The following is a 25720-nucleotide window of genomic DNA, read 5'->3' as shown; positions in this document are numbered from 1 at the left end:
ATATTTCCAAAGTTTTTTCCCTGATCATTTCCACCATTAGTAAGTTTGAGTTTAGCCTAATGACTCAGTCTCAAATGCTGTTTTCAACATTTTAAATGTCCCCATAGAAAATTTTCCAAGTTTGGTGCAAAATTTCACACAAACTAAGCAACATACAAACTTGCAGTTTTTGCTGTCATTTACCAAAGTTACTGCTAAAAATCAACATAAGCATCATCTACTTAGTTGCTAGTGATTTAGGAATTCTGTGGACAGATCTCATAAGTATATTTAAACAATGCTTGTTAACAAAAAAAACTCACAGTCAAAAAGTGAAATTTCAGACTACTTCAGATTTTTTCCAGTGCCAAAAAATTCCAGGCTAATTCCTAGTTTTTTAGGTTTACGAGATGAATGGGCCCATGATATAATTAATTTTAAATTAAATTCATTAAAGAAAATGCAAGTACTCACTAGTTGTTCTTTATACTTGTTTTCAAGATCTTGCAATGTCCAAGCAGGTGATATTGTCATTGGACTAAGATCATTTTCCAATTCACGTAACCATTTTCTCAAACATCTCATTTGATATCCAACTTCTGTAACAAATTTAATTTTTTTTTAATTGAAAATAATATATTTATCATAAGTATCCACAAAGTCAACTTTTTAAATCATCATCATCATAAAAATATTTTACAAATTAATTCTAGGTAATCAGAAAAACTGTGCTGTTATACAAATAAACTTTGGTAACATTAATAAACTTTTTACCACTTTACACATTTCATTTAATAGAATTATATTCTTATAGAATTTAATTTTCTTGAAATATATATAGAAGCAAAGAATTTGTTAAAACACAGTCTTCAGCTACTTATACAGCCATCTAACTTTATTCCCATAGAACACATTACAACAAAAAAATTAGAATTTATATGGATTCAAAGTTTATATTACAGGTTAATCATAATTAAAGAGTAATTGTTCTGATCTCTCCACAGAAAAATTATTGGGCAAATCTCAATCAAATTTGGTATACATACTGTCTTGAATATGAAGTTTCAATTTTTGAGAAAAAATTTAACTTCAAAATTCAGCTGCAAGGATGAAATTTGGCACTGCTGTCTCATTAATGTGCATATTATGTACATTTTCTAACAGATTTTGAGAGATAAGAAACTAAGTGCAATAATTTTATTTCAATTACACATGCAATTACAATGTAATTATCAATTCAATATTCCACATTAAAGATAATTTTATGTGCCCTTTATCTCCATGCTCTGGAAACTGCATTTGCTGTTTCATACATTTGATGATTGAATGCAACTGACCCATGTCAGGTTGTTTCATATTGTGAAATTCTGTCTTTTAAGATAGTTAGGTTGGGAACATTGCCTTGATAAACAAGACTCTTTAGATAGTCCCACAACGAAAAGTCAAAGGAGTTCAAATCTGGTGATCATGGTTTACATGATCAGGCTGTCAAGAGCTTGTATGAAACCCAGGGTAGAGCAAGCTCCATTTACCTTTTCCTTTTTTTTTTTTTTTGAATAAATTGAATAAGTTATATAGGATGTTTCTTTATTAATGAAAAGCAGTTTTTATTTTTTGTTAGTAAAAATAATATTAAATTATTTAGATAGAGACTACTACAAGCTCTAAGTTTTTTCTGGGCTACAGGGGGAAACCACAGCTCCCTTCTCAACAATCCAAACTTTTATGTTATGTTGGAAATGATTTTTCTCACGAGAATGATCAGCCAATGTTGTTACAGTAAGACTTGCACATTAAGGGGACAGTAATACCAGATTTATCCCAGCAAGTGAATTACATAAAATATATTCCCAAAAAATGAAAAACCATGTATTCAGGACAGTGTCTATACAAAATTTTGTTGAGATTTGTCCAATAGTTCTTTCTGCAGAGAAATCCTGAACATCTACTCTTTAATTATGATCACTCTGTACACTACATATCATAAATAAAATTTAAATAAAAATGATTTTAATTTACATTTTATATGTAGTATATAGTGTTAAAAGTATTAAACTGAGAATTACATGGCATTTAAAAACTAGTTTAATCAATTCCAGTAAGGAATGAAATCTAACTATTTTTTTTTAATTATTTTCTTTACTTTTAAGCAATCATTTCAGGGCATTTTGTTTAGTTAAGGAGAAAAAGTTTACTCTCCTTTCAAACTAAGGTAAAATTTAACTTGCTGAAAATATACTTTGAAATGCATCATCATTCAGATCATATCACTGAATTGAGGAAATTTGCACAACACATGCAGATAAAAACTATTTGACTGAAGTTTGTCAATGGAAAAATTAAATATAAATAATAAGAATAAAAATGGAACAATAAATAGTAATTATTGTTACTATCATTTTCCTGTTAAGATGTTAAACTTTTATGTATGCAATTAAAATATAAAATGAGCATAGGCAAGTGAAACTTTAATGTCAGTCACAGCTGTAAATAGGCAAACAAATAAATTGGTTTGATGGAGATGACAGTTTATAATTTAAATGATAAAGTTTAAAAAGTGATATATATCTTGTAAGGCTATTCTTATTATACTAGATTGCAAGATTGTAGAAGTACAGTTCAAAAGTGTGAATTTAATAATTGTTGATTTTGCTTGGATTTGAATTTGAATTTAAGAAGTCAGTTTTGTATATACAGTGAAACCTCGGTATACGACCTTAATCCGTTCCTGGTGTTTGGACTTATACCGAATAGGACGTATACCAAACCAACCTTTTCCATAAGAAGTAATGTAAAAATGATTAATCCGTTCTCATGTAAAAAAAATGGCTGGCTTTAAACACCTCGCTTTCCTGGCTAGTTTCTGCTTGATTTTTCATGAGATCAGCATGTATCCTTTTAACTTTCTCGCAAATAATTTCTTCCGATACGCTGTCGCCGGCACACTGTTTTTCAGTTATCCAAAGCAAAAGCAATTTCTCGACATGATCTAATGTCTTCGATCTCTGTTTAGAAATTGATTTAACCCCTTTCGCAACGTTAGCAAATTTAATAATGTCTTTATTTTTCACGATTGTCGATATCGTCGTTCTCGGAATACGGAATGCAACAGTTAAATCTCGTTAAATCTCGAACACGCGTGCCACCTTCATATTTCTCAACAATCTCTTTTTTCAGTTCCGTTGTGATTCTAGTCATTTTTTTATTTTTCTGTTGCCCTTTTGCAATTCATGATTAATAAAAATAATAAAATGTTACTTACAAATTAAAATCAGAAGAAATTTAAAAAGTTATAAACTGTAGCACTGCGAACGTCTAGTCTAGTGTAGTACACCAATAGTGCTACTTGTTCATAGATGGCGCGTATAATTGAATTAAGTCATATACCGAGCAAAATTTGTTTCGTCCAAACAGGACGTATTCCGAATTGGATGTATTCTAAAGCAGACATATACCGAGGTTCCACTGTATATAATATGTATATGTATATATATATATATATATGATTACAGGATTAAATTGAACTATATTACCACTTACCACTATAATTATTATTAAATACAGAGTAATTTGGCACTAGAGGTAAGCATTACACACCATCTCTTATTAAATTTAATAGTTATAATTAAATTTAATCAGTTTTGCTGTGATAAATTTTTGAATTTATTTTGTCCATAAAAGTTCTTGGTTAATTTTAATTCAGTTTTGTTAATAATAATAATTTTGGAATTTTTTTCTTAACCCATTTTTTGTTCAGGTTCTTTCATTTTTAATAGCTGTGGCTTAGGTGTTTTTTCCAGTCAGCTAATGTTATAGACACACTGTTATTTTGTCTCAGAGACATTGTGTTACTCTGCTGAATTCCATTGTGATAAATAAGTGCGCACATACTACGGTGGCAAAGACAAAAAGTTCTGGTGGCCAGCAACAGTTTGGCAATTAAACATTCTTGTTTCCTGTGTGTTTATATGAGGGTACATACAGGTGATTTTTTTGTCACTGTGCCAAGTGTTAAAGCACAGCCTACATTCAAGGCATGAACCACATATGCCATGAAACATGCAATAAAAGTTGCCATGAATGACAAAGTTTTTATTGATGATGACATTTTTATCTTCTATAAAACACAAAAATAACTGTGTTTTATAGAAGACTCCATTAAATGTAGTAATTTGTCAAAACTATTGACATTCATTTGGAAATACAAAAAACATTTTATAGGATAAGTTCATAGCTCTTTGTATAAAGTCCCAAATTTTCCTTTTAATGGAGTCAACTAATATTGGATGTAAAAAATTAATCCTTTTTTTTCTTTTTAGTTTTCTACAACATATCTCCAAAACACAGATTGCTGCTACCTCTAAAAGATCTGTCTTGGAAATGAACAGCAATGTTTTGACCCACTGTGCTTAGGAAGAGCAAAAAAGCATTTTGTCATTCAACGTGTCTAGGCAAGCAAGAAAATGTCACCAAGATAAAATATTGCAGTGTGTCTCTAGCCTAACTTAGAAACTAAGTTCAGTATTCTCTAATTTGGAAAGTCTAGATCTGGTTTTTTTCTTAGTAACTCTGGTTTGCAAGATCACTTAAAACTAGAAATGACCTAATGATAGAACTTTGAGATTTTTTTCATTTTTCCCATGATCTTGCAAACGTGTGGTACAAATTGCTTTTAATTAAAGGATCCTAAGTAAAAACTGGTACTCAGGAACTATTCAACATGCACTTGGAATTTGCAAAAATTAAGAGATTGTATTACAGAAAAACAATTACAGTTAAATGATACTGTAACTCAAAACTTTCAAGTGAAAACATTGGAATTTAATTTTATCAGCAAAAAAAACTTTGATGAAACACCACAGTATTGGAACAGATTATTAAACCTAAATGACAGTGCTATCAGACTAAAACCAGGCCACCCATCAAACATTGGCTTGATGAACTCATCATTTCATTACCAGCAAATATCACTTCATTTGTTTTAACTTTGGTCACCAAACTATGGTCTGCAGGCCAGATCCGGCCTGTGAGGTCAATTCATCTGGCCCGCTGCCGCACAGTGACACAAATGAGCTAAAATATAATTATTTATATGGAAATATCATAGATTGCAGATGAACTTACTATATAGAAAAAATTAAAATAAGTGTAAGTACAAATGTCAAAATTGATCCAATCTGATTTTTGCATTTGACAATTATATACGTTTTAGGAAAATCAGTGAAATGAAAAATTCCACAACTTTGTATATCAGTGCGCTTTTTATGCAAGTACCTGCAATGAAGTTTCTATGAAAAGCAATTACAAGCTTGCTGCAGCCATCGTATTTGTGTATTGGTAAATAAATATGCTGGTTTTCTTTATTTTTTGTGTATTCAGTATACTATATTGAACAAAATGGTTATGCAGCCTGTGCTCATCATTCTCTCAGTTATGTGACACACTGTGAAAAAAGTTTGGTGACTCCTGGTTTGTTTAACTTATAAATTAAACAAATGAGACAAAGTCTATAATGGATTAGCTCAGTTAACACACAGATAAATCAAGAATGAGACTAATGTTAAAACAATGCAGCAAAACTGATTAACTTAGCAATTAACTTAAAGCTATTATTTAACGCTATATATATACTGTATATAACATAAATATGCTTTTTTGCTCTTCTTGGTGACCCAAGTTAAACAAATAAGTGATATTTGCTGGTAATGAAATGATGAGTTCAGCAAGCCAATGTTTGATAGGTGCACTGTCATTTAGGTTTAATAATCTGTTCCAATACTGTGGTGTTTCATCAAAGTTTTTCTTGCTGATAAAATTAAATTTCAATGTTTTCACTTGAAAGTTTTGAATTACAATATCATTTAACTGTAACTGTACAGAAGTCAAAATGTACTCTTGCAGTTCTAGTAACTGCAAGAGTAGTCATTTTGACTGCTGTACCTAGTTTCTTTTCTGGTATTTCAAGACACTTAGTTTTTTTCATTTCTCACTAGTTTGGATTTTAAATATTAAGGAAAAATTAGACTCCTCTGATATTAAATTGATAATACTTTTATTTGTAATACAGTAAAACCTGTCTATGGCACGGTTCCTTCAAAAAGTGGTCTTTTAGACAGGTGGTCGTCCAATATAGATGGTGCTGTAATACCGTATTTCCGTACGTATTTTGCGCACTTTTTAGCCATTTCTACTAAGCAAAACTTGAGGTGAGCAAAAATAAACGAATTTTTTCAACAATAGAGCTATATTGGTATTGTATTTTATTCTTATCGGATAACTCGATTTACAGGAGTTGTGATTTTATAAGACAGATTTAATACCAATATTTTAAAGATTAATACAATAGCTGCATTTTCTCGATTATAATGTGCACTTTCTTTTTTCTGACTTAATTAATTTGACTCGGTTTTTTTGTTCGCTCCTCAGTTACGTGTATTACATCATGGATATACAAGCGCATCATATCTCTACATCACTTTGGTTTTGGTATTCGTTAGTGTATTCTTATTTTAACTTTAAAAATACTGTATTTTTTACATATTTTCTTAAGTATAATAAGAAAAATTATTAATTAATTAATAAAACGATTTTATTATTTTTTCTCATTATACAATTTCATTACATTCCGCGATTGTCATTGCGGAATCGAAAAAAGAAGGTTGCCTGTAAAACTAATTTTTGCATTAATGCGTTTATTATTTTTTGAGTATTTTGTGTGCGAAAATTACTTGAATATTATTTTTCTAAAAATGTCTTAGAAATAATGTAGGTTGATATATAAACTATTTATTGCACAAGTACAGTACTGTATATGAGCTTCAAAATAAATAAATAAAGAAATAAAAATAAATTTTATCAAACAATGAGATCAGCCGATTAATTGTATCATGTACAATATTATTTTTCTACAAGTATCATGGAAATAAGATAGGTTGATACAGAAGCTATATATCGCACGTGTACTGTATATGAGCTTCAAAATAAATAAATAAAGAAATAAAAATAAATTTTATCAAACAATGAGATCAGCCGATTAATTGTATCTTGTACAATATTATATATCTCCAAGGAAAATACTGTAGGTCTACGGTAAAATAAATTTCGTTTTCACCACAGTTAAACTTCGCCGCTAATTGCTGTTGTGATAACTTTAACATGATCTTCTAATGACAGCACTTTGCATTTCTTTCATTTTTCAGACAATTTCAAACAAACTGAAATGAATTTCTTTTGCTAGACTAATTCATTAACACCTGCACCTAATTTCAAGGGTAGGAGAAGTGNCCGCTAATTGCTGTTGTGATAACTTTAACATGATCTTCTAATGACAGCACTTTGCATTTCATTCATTTTTCAGACAATTTCAAACAAACTGAAATGAATTTCTTTTGCTAGACTAATTCATTAACACCTGCACCTAATTTCAAGGGTAGGAGAAGTGACGAGGTGGGTTCGAATGAGAGTTTAGACTAATTCATTATATTAGGAGGGGGGAAACATTGTTGAACAATAGTTTAGATCAGATATATTCGCAGAAGTGGTCGCTTGTTACAGTTGTATGTTGTTTCGGACCAAAAATCGATGCCTGTGGTTGTGTTACACAGGTGGTCGTTTAATACAGGTAATTTATACGATTACTCTATGGATAAACTATTCCGTGCCAGAAATTTTTGTCCATTTTGACAGGTATGCAGGTTAGGCGACCACCTGTTGAATGCAGGTGGTTGCCTAAGCAGTTTTCACTGTATACCTATAACTGCAGTCTATCACAATGACTACTAGGCTAATTGGCTTTTATGAAAATTTATTTTGTGTTATTGTCAAATATAGTAAAACCCCAATAATCCAAGCCCAATTAACTAAGGTTCTGCATTATCCAAGATTAACCTTTAAATAAATGCATTACTTTTCTTAAGTCTAAATGGATCTTTTAAAGAAAGTTTAAAACAATAATGTGTATTGCAAAATGATTTATTCTTGTTACCATTTATCATTTAACTTCAATATGAGACAAACTATTCATATAAACTATCAATACAATAATACAAAAGTTTTAAGAATAAAAATATGTATATATTAGCCAAATAACAGACATGAGCAAATGTCTGGAAACCCAACCATATGTTTTGTATTAGTCTTTTGTTTCATATAGAATGGATTTGCATAACACAGCACTTTTTCAGAATGTAACTACTGTTATACGAAGGACACCTGTAAACAAAAAGTAATAAAATTTGTTTTAACTGTTTTTAATCCTTCATTGTTTATAATGTTGGTTTTTCAATGTCATTTTTAATTTAGAAAATAAAAAACAAGTCTGCTGGTACAAAGTCCACCAAGTAAACAGGTTGTTGAATTACAGTTGTCCTGTGTCCCAAGTGGCTGAAAAGTGATGAGTTAATAGCTATGTCTGGGCAAGCACATTGTCATGGTGAAGCATCTAGCAACTCTCTCTCCAAATATTTCCAAAGTTTTTTCCCTGATCATTTCCACCATTAGTAAGTTTGAGTTTAGCCTAATGACTCAGTCTCAAATGCTGTTTTCAACATTTTAAATGTCCCCATAGAAAATTTTCCAAGTTTGGTGCAAAATTTCACACAAACTAAGCAACATACAAACTTGCAGTTTTTGCTGTCATTTACCAAAGTTACTGCTAAAAATCAACATAAGCATCATCTACTTAGTTGCTAGTGATTTAGGAATTCTGTGGACAGATCTCATAAGTATATTTAAACAATGCTTGTTAACAAAAAAAACTCACAGTCAAAAAGTGAAATTTCAGACTACTTCAGATTTTTTCCAGTGCCAAAAAATTCCAGGCTAATTCCTAGTTTTTTAGGTTTACGAGATGAATGGGCCCATGATATAATTAATTTTAAATTAAATTCATTAAAGAAAATGCAAGTACTCACTAGTTGTTCTTTATACTTGTTTTCAAGATCTTGCAATGTCCAAGCAGGTGATATTGTCATTGGACTAAGATCATTTTCCAATTCACGTAACCATTTTCTCAAACATCTCATTTGATATCCAACTTCTGTAACAAATTTAATTTTTTTTTAATTGAAAATAATATATTTATCATAAGTATCCACAAAGTCAACTTTTTAAATCATCATCATCATAAAAATATTTTACAAATTAATTCTAGGTAATCAGAAAAACTGTGCTGTTATACAAATAAGTTATTAATGAATTATTAACAATTTGATTTGCCTCACTTTTTCATTCTATTTTCAAAAGGAAATTAAACTGAATATAGAATCCTCATATCTGTTCTAAAGCCATTATTTGTGTCAATTTCAACCTAGTTAATTACAATTGAAACATATACAGTAAAGTTACAAAACTTAAAAATTTTTCCTGTAAGATTATTTTTATCTATAAAATTATTAAAATATGTAAGGAAATTTTACAACATACAATTTGTAATAAAATATTTTTCAACAGAAATAAATAATTTTCCTAAACTTTATTTTTAAAATTTGAGATCTTGATAATTTTATAAACCAATTATGGTATGGTATGGAATAAAATGTATAAAATAATACATTACATATGTATTATTTACTGGTACATAATATTTTGTTTAAAAATATTTTACTCTCTGACTCCATGTACTTAAAAGAAAAGCTGACAAGGGCTCTGCTCTGCATTCACTGCTTTTAACTTCATGCCACAATGGGAGTGTCTCGATACATCATTTGAAGATGAATAAATAAAACTTTTTGTGTTCTTTATATTTAAATTTTGTTTTCTTTTTAATTAATTAAGAACACTATTTTTTTTAGTTAAATGCAATTGAAGTATATTAGCCAAAAATGTTTGTTTGTTTAATTTGATTTAGATAGCATACTTGTTTATTAGAGTTTCAGAACTATGGTGAGTACATAGACAATATTAAATATAGAAAACTTCTCATATATATTTTTGTGTAATTAAAATTATCTACCTAACTAAGTAAAATCAGATAAAAGATTCACAAATTAGTTTAACATGGTGCATTTGAAAAACCTGCATTATTATATAAGACTTTTGGCTTTAACAGACATTCCCATTGCATGAATTATACAGTAAAACTTTGATTTAATGGGCTATCAGTTTTGGTGACTAAGTCAAGAGGTCATAAATCAAACAAATTTTATCTTTGTGATTATCATTGTACCACTTAAAAAAGAAATTGTTAATGGTTTTTTCCTTAGATTTACAGATAGATTTAATTATTAAATTTCCTTATAAATTGCATTATTGAATAGGCAGGAACAGCACTTTTACACTATTTTTTTAAATAAATTCAAATTTTTTTTTCAAACTTAAGAATTAAATCTGTTCAAAGTACGTTTAATATTCTAGTTTTCATTTTTTGAAAATCATTGAAGACATCTTAAAATGTTAGATTAAAATATTCTCTTTATTAAAAAAAAATTTGTTTTATATCATCTGTATGTTTTAAAAAATTTAATTTAATGAATTAAAAAGTGTGAACTATGTTAATTATGTGAACTAATATCTTGAATAAATTAATTATGTTTATTATGATAATTTTTTTAAATTACAATTCATCTTTTATAAAATCCATATCAATGAGCCAAGATTCTAATTCTCCACTCAACTATTAAGAAATGCTTAGTCTTTTATATTACTAAAACTTCTGATGATTTTCATAAGGACATTTCTTTATATTCTTGATTTATTAATGAATATACTCCAAATTTTTATATCATGAAGTACAGACTCCATTTATACATTTTTCAAGAGAAACCAAGAAAAATAATATACAAGTGAGGAAAGCATATAAGCAAAACCAGGGCTGCAAAGTCGGTAAAAAATACTCGACTCCGACAAAATTAAATACAAAGTCATTTTATAGGGGGGTGAAGGCACTCATAGGGGTACCCTATTCTAAACTCTGAAAGGAGCTATTTACCCAAATAGTTTTATAGTTAATATTTTTTAATATTTAACTTACATTAATATTTATTTGTATATAAAAATTAATTTTTAACAAATAGTTAATAAGAGGAGAAAGAGGGTGATAAAATTCTACATCTACATATATTTGACAGCATTTGCACTTCAATTTCACCCTTTCAAAAGAGTTAGTCTAACTAAAATGTGTGCAATCTAGCTAGATACTTCAGCCCCTTGTACAGAAAAGAAAAATATGTACTCTGATTAATTAGTCTGGCTGATTCAGAAAAATAGAGTATTTATTTAGAGCAGGGATAATAAAGAAATAATTCAAAAATATTCTAATTCAATTGGGTCAAAATAATTTACTACTAAACACAAATATTACAAAGAATTTAATAAATTAAATTGATGCATTTTATATTTAAAATGAATAAATTATAACAAAATACAAAGATTTTTAAAAGTTAATAAATATATAATAAATTTTCTTTTATTTAAATAAATAAATAAATAATAAAAAAAAACTAAAGTAAATTTAAAATGCAGGAGTCAGAGTCAATACATTTTTTCCTGATTCTGACTCCTCTGGCCAGAATTTCCTCATGACTCTGACTTCACAGCCCTGAGAAAAACCACTTTTGAATTGCATTCAGAATGAATATAGTCTCAAAGTACAGCACAGCACAATAGTTGCTTAAAATTTTTCCATTTCAAAGTGAATAATACATAAGTGAGGAAACATGCTGTAGAGTATTGAAAAATATGATATATAAGTGCAAAATCATATAAAAATAAAAAACAAATGTTTCATAATGGAGAATGTACTGTGCAGAAAATATTTAATACATTTAAGAGAAACCTCCATTAACAGACACCTCTACCCAATGGATATTTTTACAATCCCGAGACCCTTTAAATAGGACATCTATTATAGTTACCTCTAAATAGTGGATGCTGTCATCCATAACCAACCTTACAAAAAACACAATGTACCACTTTCAATATTCAGAAACAGTTAATTTTGTATAAAATATTTTAAAACAAAAACAAAGAATCTATTCAAATACTCTTTCAGACAATGCATTTTGACCATAGGCATTGAATAAAGACTGGGTAAAAAGAGGACTAGGAGAGGAAGGAAGGTTGTAAAAAAGCTGAACAACACTATCTGTTAAAGACTAATCTGGTTAATTTCTGCATTATTCTTGGAATTAAGATTATGATACCAACCATAAATGCTTCCTGAGTTATTCATTCATTAAACAAGAACTGTAGTAAGATAGTAATGAAAAGAAACTTAAAATGATTATGACAACAACATTTATGCAGTGAAAGTTTAAAGGTCATATTACAAAGGTGATCTGTAGCCACTTTAAAGTGTGAGAAGAAATTTGATATAATATTTGGTAAAACTTATGTCTAAGCTGCTTTGTGGCACTTTAATAAATCATTTATTGAAAAAAGCAAAAATGTTTGAAAAATTACACCTACTTGATAACTACAAAGCAGACAAATCATTATATCAATTTTTATTAGCTGCTTTGATTGTAAATGATGTTATAAATGCAAGAATATCAAATATATTTTCCAACCCTTGAAGTGGCAAGCAAATTACCTTTGTAACTTGACATTCAAACTCTCACAGCCTAAACTGACCTTCATCCACCCTTCAGTTCATAACAATAGTTTCAATTTTCTTTTTCATTACTTCCACCCAAATCGTTTTGTTTAAATTAATAATTTACACTTCAATATACACTCAGACTCATTGAATATTTTACTACTTTAACCAATGTTTTCAACCTGATCAGGCCAATTAATAACTAATCAACATTTATGTTTTGTCATAATTTTTATGTTCTATTTAAAGTATTCTGTCCAATCTGTTTGCTATTTACGATTCAATTAAAATGAGATTCTTACAGCTGAAAAGATTAATGATATAATGTGTATATATATATTTTAATTTCTTAGGATAATAAGCATTCCTGTATAGTTTTACATCTTTATCAGTTTTTGTGCAATAATTACATAATCTAATAAACAACATTCATGTCAATAACTTAAATGTTCCTTAAATTTGTATTAAATATAACCTGATACAAACTTTAATTAGTAATGCATTACTTTCCACTAATAATTATTTCCAAAGAATGAAATTTTTTTTGCTCATTTGCTATAAGATTACTATTAAAAAATATGCTATATTCTCTAGGTAATTAATATAAAATTAAATCAGTCAACAAATTAACTGTTTTTTAAAAAGGATATAGAATTTTGTAGTTGATTATCATCATCATCATCATCAAAATCCATTTACAGAGAGAAATTATTCATTGGATAATTTGCATTGCTCTAAATGTTAAAATCAAGTTTGTAAACTAACTATTATTATTACCACATTTATAATTGGGCACAATATTTTTATAGATTTTAATATATTAAAAAAATCTTAGAGTAAAACTTTCAGTATTTAACATACAATTCATTTGATAAGATCTTTCAATCTGCTCATTTTAGTTATCAATTAGACTTCTAATTATATTACAATTCCTTTGAATTTTTTTCTATTTATATATTGAATTTACTCTTGTGCATAATAAAACTATTTTTGTTTTTTCTCAAAACAGAAATTTAAGAATTTTAACTCTTATTGTAATTGTTTCAACTAAGTGTTAAGCTAATCTTTATTTTGTAGTTTATTCTTTTCCCTCTATGATGATGATGATATCTGCAATAAAACAGGCATCCATTTTACTTTGTTTCCTTGTTCATTCATTAATTTTTTTTATTTTTGAATTTTGAAATTTTTTGTAAAAAAGTATAATTTGGATCAGGGCAATTTTACATAGAACACAAGTTATGTTTCTATTAAACTTCTTAAATGGTTTACAGAAAAATTTTTAAAAAAATGGTTTGTGATTATGTTGTGCTGTTTTATTCAACATTTAACTACTTAATTAAAGAACAACATAAATTNAATATATTTTCCAACCCTTGAAGTGGCAAGCAAATTACCTTTGTAACTTGACATTCAAACTCTCACAGCCTAAACTGACCTTCATCCACCCTTCAGTTCATAACAATAGTTTCAATTTTCTTTTTCATTACTTCCACCCAAATCGTTTTGTTTAAATTAATAATTTACACTTCAATATACACTCAGACTCATTGAATATTTTACTACTTTAACTAATGTTTTCAACCTGATCAGGCCAATTAATAACTAATCAATATTTATGTTTTGTCATAATTTTTATGTTCTATTTAAAGTATTCTGTCCAATCTGTTTGCTATTTACGATTCAATTAAAATGAGATTCTTACAGCTGAAAAGATTAATGATATAATGTGTATATATATATTTTAATTTCTTAGGATAATAAGCATTCCTGTATAGTTTTACATCTTTATCAGTTTTTGTGCAATAATTACATAATCTAATAAACAACATTCATGTCAATAACTTAAATGTTCCTTAAATTTGTATTAAATATAACCTGATACAAACTTTAATTAGTAATGCATTACTTTCCACTAATAATTATTTCCAAAGAATGAAATTTTTATTGCTCATTTGCTATAAGATTACTATTAAAAAATATGCAATATTCTCTAGGTAATTAATATAAAATTAAATCAGTCAACAAATTAATTGTTTTTTTAAAAAGGATATAGAATTTTGTAGTTGATTATTATCATCATCATCAAAATCCATTTACAGAGGGAAATTATTCATTGGATAATTTGCATTGCTCTAAATGTTAAAAGCAAGCTTGTAAACTAACTATTATTATTACCACATTTATAATTGGGCACAATATTTTTATAGATTTTAATATATTAAAAAAATCTTAGAGTAAAACTTTCAGTATTTAACATACAATTCATTTGATAAGATCTTTCAATCTGCTCATTTTAGTTATCAATTAGACTTCTAATTATATTACAATTCCTTTGAATTTTTTTCTATTTATATATTGAATTTACTCTTGTGCGTAATAAAACTATTTTTGTTTTTTCTCAAAACAGAAATTTAAGAATTTTAACTCTTATTGTAATTGTTTCAACTAAGTGTTAAGCTAATCTTTATTTTGTAGTTTATTCTTTTCCCTCTATGATGATGATGATATCTGCAATAAAACAGGCATCCATTTTACTTTGTTTCCTTGTTCATTCATTAATTTTTTTTATTTTTGAATTTTGAAATTTTTTGTAAAAAAGTATAATTTGGATCAGGGCAATTTTACATAGAACACAAGTTATGTTTCTATTAAACTTCTTAAATGGTTTACAGAAAAATTTTTAAAAAAATGGTTTGTGATTATGTTGTGCTGTTTTATTCAACATTTAACTACTTAATTAAAGAACAACATAAATTTAAGATTTGATTGATTTTATCTGCAAAGGAAAATTAGCCATTGTATCATTTGCATTGAAAATTTATTGAAACAATCTATGAATTTAAACAATCCTTAATTTTTTTCATTTGAAAGAAAACGTGTTCTTATTTCTTTTACACTAGAAATAAATTATTCTTACCTTGAGAAATGCCATCTTCATTTTGCTGAGGTTTATGGGGATTAACAGCTTGTTCCACTGCTTCCCATTTATTGTTTAATAAATTCAGTCTACGATTAATTTCATCTTTCATATCAGGATAACGCTTATCAAGATGCTGAGCTTGTTCATTAAATAATTTGCATCGGAAGGCTACTTTCTGAAGTTCTTCAACAGTTGACTATACAAATAATAGTATAATAATAATTTCAATAAAATGTAAAATAATGATAAATATAAATATTAAAAACAAAAAATTCATTGCTTAAAATATTTAATCTTTTTGTTAATTTCTTGAAAATTTTATCATCATCAATAATACTTCAGTTTAATATAAAAGTTATTATTGTTTCAATTAAATTTTTACTATATAGAACCTTTGGAGATTAAAGTGTTTAATTAATATTTTTCCCCCCCAAAAAAATTAAAAACATGGGTAAAAAATGGAGTAAATATGGGATTATGAATATAATAAAAATTTTATCTTTCATAATTTATATATATTTACAATGTTTTAAAATTTATAAAAAAGATTAATTTAAATAAGTTTAATACTAAAGAAATAAATTTTAATATGATTTATTTATAAAACCAGAAAATAACTTCATAAATTCATTTTATGAAGTTATTTTCTGCTTTTGTACATTTACTGTTATTTATTTATTGTATTGATTTATTTTTTCATTTATTTAATATACACAATTATTGTAAAAATCTTTTAAATTTAAAATGAAACGTATTCAAAAAACATTGCATTCCATTTTGGAACTGCAATCGTAAGCCTGAAGATCGCCTATAATAAGTAGGTTGAAAATGTTTCAGAATAAAATAATTTATGCTTGGCAAAAAATTCAGGTGTGTTGATGTAATTAAATTCATTTGTTTAATATCTTAAAAATTTTATTCAAATAATCTAAGAATTAGGATATAATTTATCAGAAGTAAGAAAGCAAAAATGTTCTCATTTTTGATCAACTGTTTCTAAAATCTTCAATACAGTAGAACCCCTCTAATCCGTCACCTTTGGGACTGGGGGTATGGTCGGAATGCAAAAAAGTTCGGATTATCAGAAAAAAGTAAAATAAACAATATTCTCTCTGTCCAGTCTTTGTCGCACTGCTAATTTTTCATTTAATGAAAGAGTAACCTGTTTACGTTTCACTCCTGGCATGTTGAAAACACACACAATGTAAAACATATACTGTAACGAACACAGAAGAACGCTACGGATGGTGAGTTACTGACGAGTTGGGACAAGTTTCTCGACTCCGACCACGGTCGGATTAACTGGAGTGACGGACTAGCCGAGGGCGGACTAGAGGGGTTCTACTGTAACATTAATTCCTATTTTATCGGATATACTATCCATTACAATACATCGGATATACTATTTTAAGGATATACAAATCAGAAATATCAATATTTCATTATTAATTTAATTTTATCATTTTGACATGTGCCTCTTCCTGCTATATACTGAAAATTTAAAATATCATCTGGTTGTTTTGGTAAGTACAGTGAATTCAAGAAATAATACTTAAATTAACTACTTTTTAGAATTAAAATCCTGAATAAATAAAAAAAAAGTGAAAAAGCAATTTATTTATTGCACATAGAAGACTTCTGAACAAATGCAGTATAAATATTATATAATGAAGCATAATAAATGTTTATTAAACAGAAAATTCTTTGAGTAATATGAAAAAACAGATAAATCAATTTTATAGTGTTTTATTTTTCCATGAAAAAGTAGAATAAAGTATATGAGTAGAATGAGACCAATAAAGATTACTTTGTATTTTATTATTGGTTTTCTAAATGATAATGATTTTAAACTAAAAAATACATCATAAATAATATTTCTAATATGTTGTAAGAATTCATGAAATATTTGCTTAATAATCAAAAATTAAAGAGTGATCATTCTGATATATTGCACCATCATCTTTATGGTTTTATACTACACCTGATGGTAGGTTAATATTGACATTAATATAATAAAAATTCAGTACAACTCTCACATTTCTAACAGCTGTACTATAGTGCTAAGGAATGTCATAGTACAGAAAACAGTTTAATTCAGTATGGGTCATATACTGTTTGTAGTGATATTATGATGTGTAAATTACTAAATATTTTATTGGATGTATTGATTTGGCTTGATTGTGTTTACTGACAGAAGTACTGATACCTGATGTACTAAGAAAATGTGTGTGTGTTTAATTACTGAAATATTTTAGTAACTGCTTGGTGTCCTAATATATAGATCTTTATTCACATCTCTCTTCATATGAGCTATAAAATATACATATCATATATTGAAAGGTTAGTGTCTTGATGAAAGTGGTATCATCACAGCTAAAATACATCATTAATACATTGTAATTCAGGTTCTATACAATTTTGAATACAGACTTCATAATATCAAGTGTCAAAATGATCTTGTAATATATAAAATGATGATGAATTAGTTATTTTGTTAAAAGTTATATAAGATAATAATTATGATAACAGTGTAACTTATGAAAGGCTATTAAAAAAAATATTAGCATATCTTCTGTTACCGAAGTCAGAAGTGATGCTTAATATCATTTCATAAAATTTTCCATCTATGTAAGATGATGTACACACACTCAGCAATAGTATATAAATCAAAAAACAAAACACCTTAATTTGCTGAGAAAAAATTTAATGTAAAGCTAACGTTTTCAGCCAAATCAGTTGGCCATCGTCAGGCTAAGAACATTCGAATATAAATAAAATAGAACAAAAATTTAAATACAAATAAAATAAAATAACGAGCGAAATATATATATAAATGTATACAGACTAATAAAATAAATAAAAATTATTGTTACAAATAACAAAAAATGTATACGAAAAAATAAGCATAGGTTAACTAAATATTAAAACGTTATATAGAAATTCAGTGAAATGCACTTTATGCGAAAAAATATTAAAATCGCCGCAATAAATTAAGATTTGTCCAATCGTTTGATAAAGTATTTCCAGGCCGAAGGCAACCCTTCAGAATCTCTAGAATTGATGCATGAATCATGCAATTTGCTTTTATATATTTCAATTTTTTCTGCGCAATTCGCCAATGTCGGTGAATGTACCGATTTAATAATTTCTGCTTCGTCCCATTTGACGATTGAGCCTTCAACTTGCGCCATTTGCGATAGTATAGTGGCACTAGATCCCTTNGTCTGTATTCTTTTATAGCCAAAGATTGCAGCGCCACAGCACTGGCGAAAATTTAAATTTGCCGACTGGAATTCTTTCGGATGATCGATGCTCTACTGTAGTTCAATTTTGTAACTGTGCATTTGTCAAAAGTTTAGTTATGTTCCTAAAAATGAGTAAGTCAATTACATTAAGTAATCATTAATATAGGTCAGGGAAGGCAAACCTATAACATGCCATGCCCAAAGTGATATAATGAGAGAAACTATCTGACACACAATATATCATAACATTTCATTAATTTTTTACTGTGAAATTTGAGCTTACCTTAATTTCAGTTTTTATTTTGATTTTATAATCAGTTCAGTATATCATCATCCTCTTCAAGTAATTTCTTTTAATTTATTCTAATTAAAGCATATTTATTTCATTTCTTTAAAAATTATTATTCAAAGTCAAACTTTGGCATGCATAAACACAGACTCAAAAAGGTCTGTCATTCCTGATATAAAAAGAAAAGCGATTTCACAGTTTCCATCTTTAAGTAAAAAAATAAATTTAAAAACTCATGCCAATATTTGTATAACTTATGGATACAAATTCACCGAGTTGAAATACAAACTTATGGATACAAACTCAGTGAATTTGTATCCATAAGTTATACAAATATTGGCATGAGTTTTTAAATTTATTTTTTTATTCCTGATATAAGTTATCTAATTAATCTTCTGTTTATAAAAGAATGAAAGAAGAGTAAAGACCAATGTTTAATTTTTTAAATTTTTTTCAATTATTAATGTTTCTGCTAATCCATGTTTTACTGTATAAAATGAATCATAAAAAAAACCTTCATGTCATAAAAATCTCATAATACATAATTTTAAAAACTATTGAATTGCTAACCTTTCAAACTTAGTTTTAGTAGGCTTACTAGGTCATGTGGTTGAAATAGTCTTTATTTAAATTCTAAAATTCTGTAAATTTTGTTTATGAACTGATGCAATTGATTTCTGTTATTGAATATATAAATTATGAAATTTTCCTAGTAAAAGTATTATTTTAAATAATTTGTTAATGATAAATGATTTGAAATAATATGAACTGGTGTAATCATTTAATATTGCTTCCTACCAATTTACAAGTGACAAATCCCATGCAATCAATACTTTGTAGAAGAGAATGCTAACCTTTTCCATTCCAATAGTGCTGCTACTGAGACATCAATAGTATAAACTAGCATTGGTTGGTACAATAATTTCAAAATATCTCATTGTACAATTATATATTGTTGCCACAGAAAAGTTCAGCAGATTTAGTGGAAAAAAGTGATCAATTACATTGTTTACAGTAGATAGCTACAGTGTACAGCTTAAGTGCACATCCAAGAGGTAATCATTTAATTTGTGAACAGGAGTTAAAATTTACCACAAATGTCATCTTTGTAATCTTCTGGCCATTTGTCTTCCTCAACATACTCTTTCTTAAACTTCTCACTTTTTTTTTGCTAGCATTGTACCCATGCATTAAAAGTGTCTCAAAAGCCTCCTTTTGACAGCATGCAAAGTGTTGTCATCATGGCTATGCAAGCTAAGTTGTCAAATGCAAAACATTTTCCTTTCAGCGTTCTCTTCAAACACAGAAAGGAAGGAAAAAAATTCACAAGGTGTTAATTCTGAGGAATATGGCAATAGTATGGGGGACAACTTGAGTGATACTTTAGTAGAGAAAAATGAAAATAAATATGATACTGAAAGTAATAGTGATGATAACATAATAGTGCAAGAAAAATGACAAATATCATCAATATTGTTCTCAATAGCTTGTAACGGAAGCACTTCTGTATAAGATAAATGACATTATGATGATGTCACAAAATATTAATAGTTGCCAGTCACTCAAAAAAATTTCCTGAAGTGTAATTTTAGATCTAGTATTGAGTCCAAATAACAATCAAAACTTAAACATTTAAAAAAATTTTTTGATTAAATATATACTTACATAAAGATTTTGAACATAATTTTAGCTAAATATTTATTGCTTCTTTTCTAGGATGGAGTTAGTGTGGGATTAAACAACAAATAGCTTGTCTTGATTAAGGAATTAAATACAGCTGTATTTCATTATCCAAACATCTCTGTTCTTGAAAACAATTCAGATATTGGAAAAGTTTTTCCATCATTTCTTATAGGAAAAAAGTCTAACTTTCCTAATCCATCCAAACAATTCCAACCAATAACACAAATTAAATTAAACCACTGCAAAAAACCTATTTGCCTATCAATCCATATTTTCAGTATTATATTAAATATTACAAATTGAATTATGACTATTTACAAAAAATTATAAAAATTTTTCGAGTCTATCTTTCATCCTTTTAACACACCACAGAAGTAACAATATATTGGCTTGGATAAACTTCCACAGAACACATGATAAATTATAACGAAAACACACAAAGTTAAAAATGATCAAAATGCCGACCTTTTATTTGAAGATTCGGCGTCCTTTAACATTAAAACAATGGTTACAATTTCTGATCATAACTACCATGTTCTTTAGCACAATATATAACTGGTTCGGATCCTCTGGTGGCGATTTTGGGTAATCATAACATCACGTGCTCTGTGGAAGTTTATCCAAGCCAATATACTGTTACTTCTGTGGTGTGTTAAAAGATTGAAAGATAGACTCGAAAAATTTTATAATTTTTTTGTAAATAGTCATAATTCAATTTTTAATTGAAGATATCCTGGGTTGTTCATGTTATCATGTATGATGTTATGTTAAATATAACTCCAATTACTGCTTTTACTTTCCTGGCTCTGTTACATATAACAGAGGGAAAGTATGGCAATCAATCAAAAAATGAGTCCCTAAGATTTTTGCATTTTTGGACTCAAGGAACCCTAAAATATCAAGAAATACAAAAAAAATTTGAGGTTTTTTTCTGTATATATGGTTATTAGTGTGAGACTGACTGAGTGAGAGACTGCGTGTGAGACTGACTGACTGAGTGTGTGTGTGTGTGTGTGTGTGTGTGTGGGGGGGGGGCATGATTCTGTTAACCCTCTTTGAAGCTAACTCCTGTGCTTTTTTGTCAAAAATTTCTGAAATTTTGCAAGGAGGTTTGTGTATTAGGGGCTTGATACTATTAAATTTTGGTGGTTAAAGGTTGAGGGGTGAGGCGATAGAGGGGATCACGGGTCATATCTCAAGTAGGGTTGGACTTAATGATTTTAATTTTACTTATTATTAGCATTTACAATTTTTTATAAACTCATCTCTATACTTGAAATTAAGCTTTTTGTAATTTTATCATAATTAAAAATATGAAAAGTTTTTAAAATAAAATACCATAACAAATGGCATTCTCAAGTAATACAAGTAATGTTCAAATGAATTCACATTCATCTATTAGTGGATACATCTGATGACTACAGTATAGTTATACTTTCAACTGACATCTATCAAGTGATTTTTGAAGGTCTTGATAATTAACTACTGGTGAAATACTTCAATGACTATAGTGCTTATATAAAACAGAACAATTAACACCTAAATGCTAATTCCATTCCAGCACTGAATGAACAAAAAATTTTAATACTCAAACGTTTTTGGCCATCTTTTAGAGGCCCTCCTCAGGAATGTATGAAACACACAAAAAAACAGTTCTATCATTTGAAAATTTCTAACCATCGAATACAGCTGTGTTCCAAATTTTTTTTTTTTTGGTTAATTGTTCTGTTTAATATATAGTTCCAGTTTACTTGTGCTAGTGCTTATATAAATCAGATATATCATATCCACAAGAATTTTCAACAACATTAACATTTAACTGCTGATGATGGCTACATTACTATATAATGTTAGTATATGTGTTATTGTTCTTATGACTTTCAGTATGAAAAAAAACTTTCTAGTAAAAAACACAAATTATCACTAGTTCATTGATCAACTTTGTGGTGTACTATGTACGACATCATACCAGCATAAAACTATTTGCATTCCTTTATTTAAATATATATTGTTAGATAAGTCAGAACATGTATAACTATACTGTTGTCATCAGATGTATCTCACTAATAAGTGATGTTCAAATGAGTTCACATTTACCTAATTACTCATGTAACAAACACATTCTTACAGTATGTAATACTGAAGAGAAACCATTAAGTCGAAGTAATTCAAAATATATTTATATTAGAGAAAATAATAAAAAATGTGTCAATACTACAGTGGTTACTTGGTTTGCTACAGTTCAAGACAATTGACATTTGGAATAAATATGTACCAAAATCATTTGGTTTATGAATTAAAAAGAAAGTGACAGAATATGTTTATAATTTGAATCCCAATAAAATAATAGTGTAAATGTAGATGAAAATTGGAAAGAATTGTTAAAGACAGCATCTTAAATAAGTATAGTTATTATAGAAAAAGATAATTTTAAACTATGTAATCTGTAAAAAAAAAAGTAAAAAAGATTTGCTGTGGAACTAGGATGCCAATAAAAGATTGTGAAGAAGTCATGCAATCATATTACAGCAAAAAGTTGTTGTTAAAGATAGAGAAATAGGTAACATTACATCTAAATTTTTTATTTTTACAAAAAGGAAAATTATTTGGTGAGTTAGTTAAGAATTTCCAGAAAACATGGTTTATAAGATATTTTAATATTTTGATATATTTCATGTAGTAAATCTTAATAGACTATGTTAAGTAACATTTTATAAATTTTAAGAATTAGTTCTTGAAAATATTTTTTGGAAAATGGAAAACGTTTTTTAATGAGTTATTTAAACAAATATTTTCAAAGATATTTTAGTAATTTGATATCCCATGTAGTAAAACTTGGTTGGATGTGAGACAGTATTTTAGGGAAAATAAAATAAAATTCTTTTGTTACATTAAATACTAAAAGTTAAATCAGAAATAATTTTAAGAAATATCTATTGGAGTTTGACAAGGTAAATGTGTTTTGCAACTTTTTATGACAAAAATTTTTTTTTGTAAAACAGTGTCAAATCAACTTTTAATTTAAAAGGCAACTGAAAGGAGCAAAAGAGCTCAAAACACATCTTGCATGTATGGTTAAAGGCCTGAAGATAAATAATTCTGTAAATCAGGGCAACCTTTTTCTATGTAAGGGCTGCATTTCAAAACTTTTGAACTGATGCAGGCTGCATACAAGATAAAAGAGGGGAGGGGGGAATGCCAGTAAATCACAATTATTTATTCATATATAATTATAAATTGGAATAGGTATACTTAATTTAGCTTTTGAAACTGATGTAAACATAATATATTGGAAATATTTGGTTAAATATTAGTCACTGCTAGTTTTAAGTTAGTTTCTATGTAAGTCCGTTAGCTGGCTTCTTGTTTTAATTTTTACTAAATTCATTGCGGGAAAAACTATTCACATATAAGTTGTAGAAAATAAAATTTGAATTTTTGCTGCATACTTCCTCAAGCTGGGAAATTGATATACAGTCGATTCCGCTTAATTGAGATACATTGGGACTAATCCATTTTGGCCCAATTAAGCGGCTGCCCCAATTAAACAAACTAATAAATTCTATAATCAAATATCTAATATGTAGGTAAAAAATAATAATTAGGTACCTATTTAATGCTTTATTAAGCCAAAAACACAGATAATATTTGAACTATAAATTTGCCAGACTCACAATGATAGATAACCGATTCACATAATGCTAGTGTTGCCAAATATTAGTAGTGATGTACACAAGGGTTGACCATTTGATCCATTCCTGATTGAACAATTTTTCCTTTCTTTCTTCCTTTCAAAAGGGAGAAAGAAAAGGGTTTGCCCAAAAATCATTTTATGGTCTTCCTTTGAGCACAGTTTCCTTTACTTGGAGATGGGCCACTTTGGCAGGAGTGTCCGTAGAATCCGCAAGCTCAATGCTAATCTCGACGATTGGATGGCTGCTGTCTGAATCTAGACATAATTATGCACACAATACTTTCCAAGGGAACTCTAGCTGTCTTCCAACTCAGTCAAGAGACCTCAAAAAATTGTCCAGTGATCTTTGTCCCTTTACTTTTAAGGGGATTGTCTGGTCCAATCCAGAGCAGGGTCAGTAACTTGCATTCAGGTCCACCTCAAACAAAATCCCCATGTAATACATCCCTCTATGCTGACCCCTCCAGAAAAACCAAACTGCCCAAGCAAAAGACAAAATTGCTTTGTCTCTGCCAACTGGTAGGTCTACACGACATTAGTGTACATAGTGCCTACATTTTCAGAAGATTACTAAAATATATAAAAAATTGCTGAATTCCTTTTCTGCTACTGTTCCAATTAAGTGAATAAATTGTGTATTAATTTATTAGTTTGGTTTCTGTTCTTTGAAATTTAGCCCAATAAAGCAGCTGCTCTGATTAACTGGTGTCCCAATTAAATGGAATCGACTGTATTTATTCATATTTTATGCAATGCTGGCTGCAGGTTGCCTATCCCTGCTGTAAATGATTCACGTTGGATTTTAGCACCAACTTGAGCACATCTTCACAGATATGAAGTTTTCAAGTAGTTCTAAATTCATTAGCCAATATTCCCTTTGGAATAAAAGCAATGTTTGATGAAATTACATTATTGCCTTAGACAAAAATGAAAAACATTGTACAGGTAACCCCCGTATAACACGGAAGTTATGTTCCAAAAAATTGCCATGTTATGTGAATCCGTGTTATACGAAACAAAGAACTAGTACGAAAAGGGGAGGGTTAGGTTCCAAAAATTAAAAAACATGCTATTATATTTTCATAATTAAGATAAATATCTTTATTAAAATTTTCTTAAGTGATACATATTAATATAAATTAAACAATGTTTTCTTCATCATCACTAAGCACTATTAACCAAGAGCAACATATCCTTCCTATTTTCTTTTTGGCAAGATATCCTAATCCTCTGAGCATTTTTCTGCATTATCTTCAGATCCATGCTCTACCTTTTGCAAAAAATATATTTTAGATTGCTTGCTTTTAGTTAAAAGATCTTTATAAATTTCCTTATATGGTGCTAAGCACTTATGAAGAATAAAGCAAGTATG

General features: G+C 28.2%; 1 protein-coding gene across 1 annotated transcript in view; it reads right to left on the bottom strand.

The window, feature by feature from the left end:
- Positions 1 to 25720, bottom strand: part of LOC111618986 — a 140704-nt gene that overhangs the window by 86058 nt on the left and 28926 nt on the right. Inside the window, exons 6-7 of the mRNA XM_023360615.1 lie at positions 15435 to 15633; positions 8892 to 9016 (exon numbers count right to left, since the gene is read on the bottom strand). Of these exons, the coding sequence (XP_023216383.1) occupies positions 8892 to 9016; positions 15435 to 15633 (324 nt within the window). The remainder of the gene's footprint in view (positions 1 to 8891; positions 9017 to 15434; positions 15634 to 25720) is intronic.

The sequence above is a fragment of the Centruroides sculpturatus genome, unplaced genomic scaffold, assembly GCF_000671375.1.
Source record: "Centruroides sculpturatus isolate CEXI.00-Female unplaced genomic scaffold, Cexi_2.0 scaffold241, whole genome shotgun sequence".
Classification (NCBI taxonomy): domain Eukaryota; kingdom Metazoa; phylum Arthropoda; class Arachnida; order Scorpiones; family Buthidae; genus Centruroides; species Centruroides sculpturatus.
This window is presented reverse-complemented; position numbering and strand designations above follow the sequence as displayed.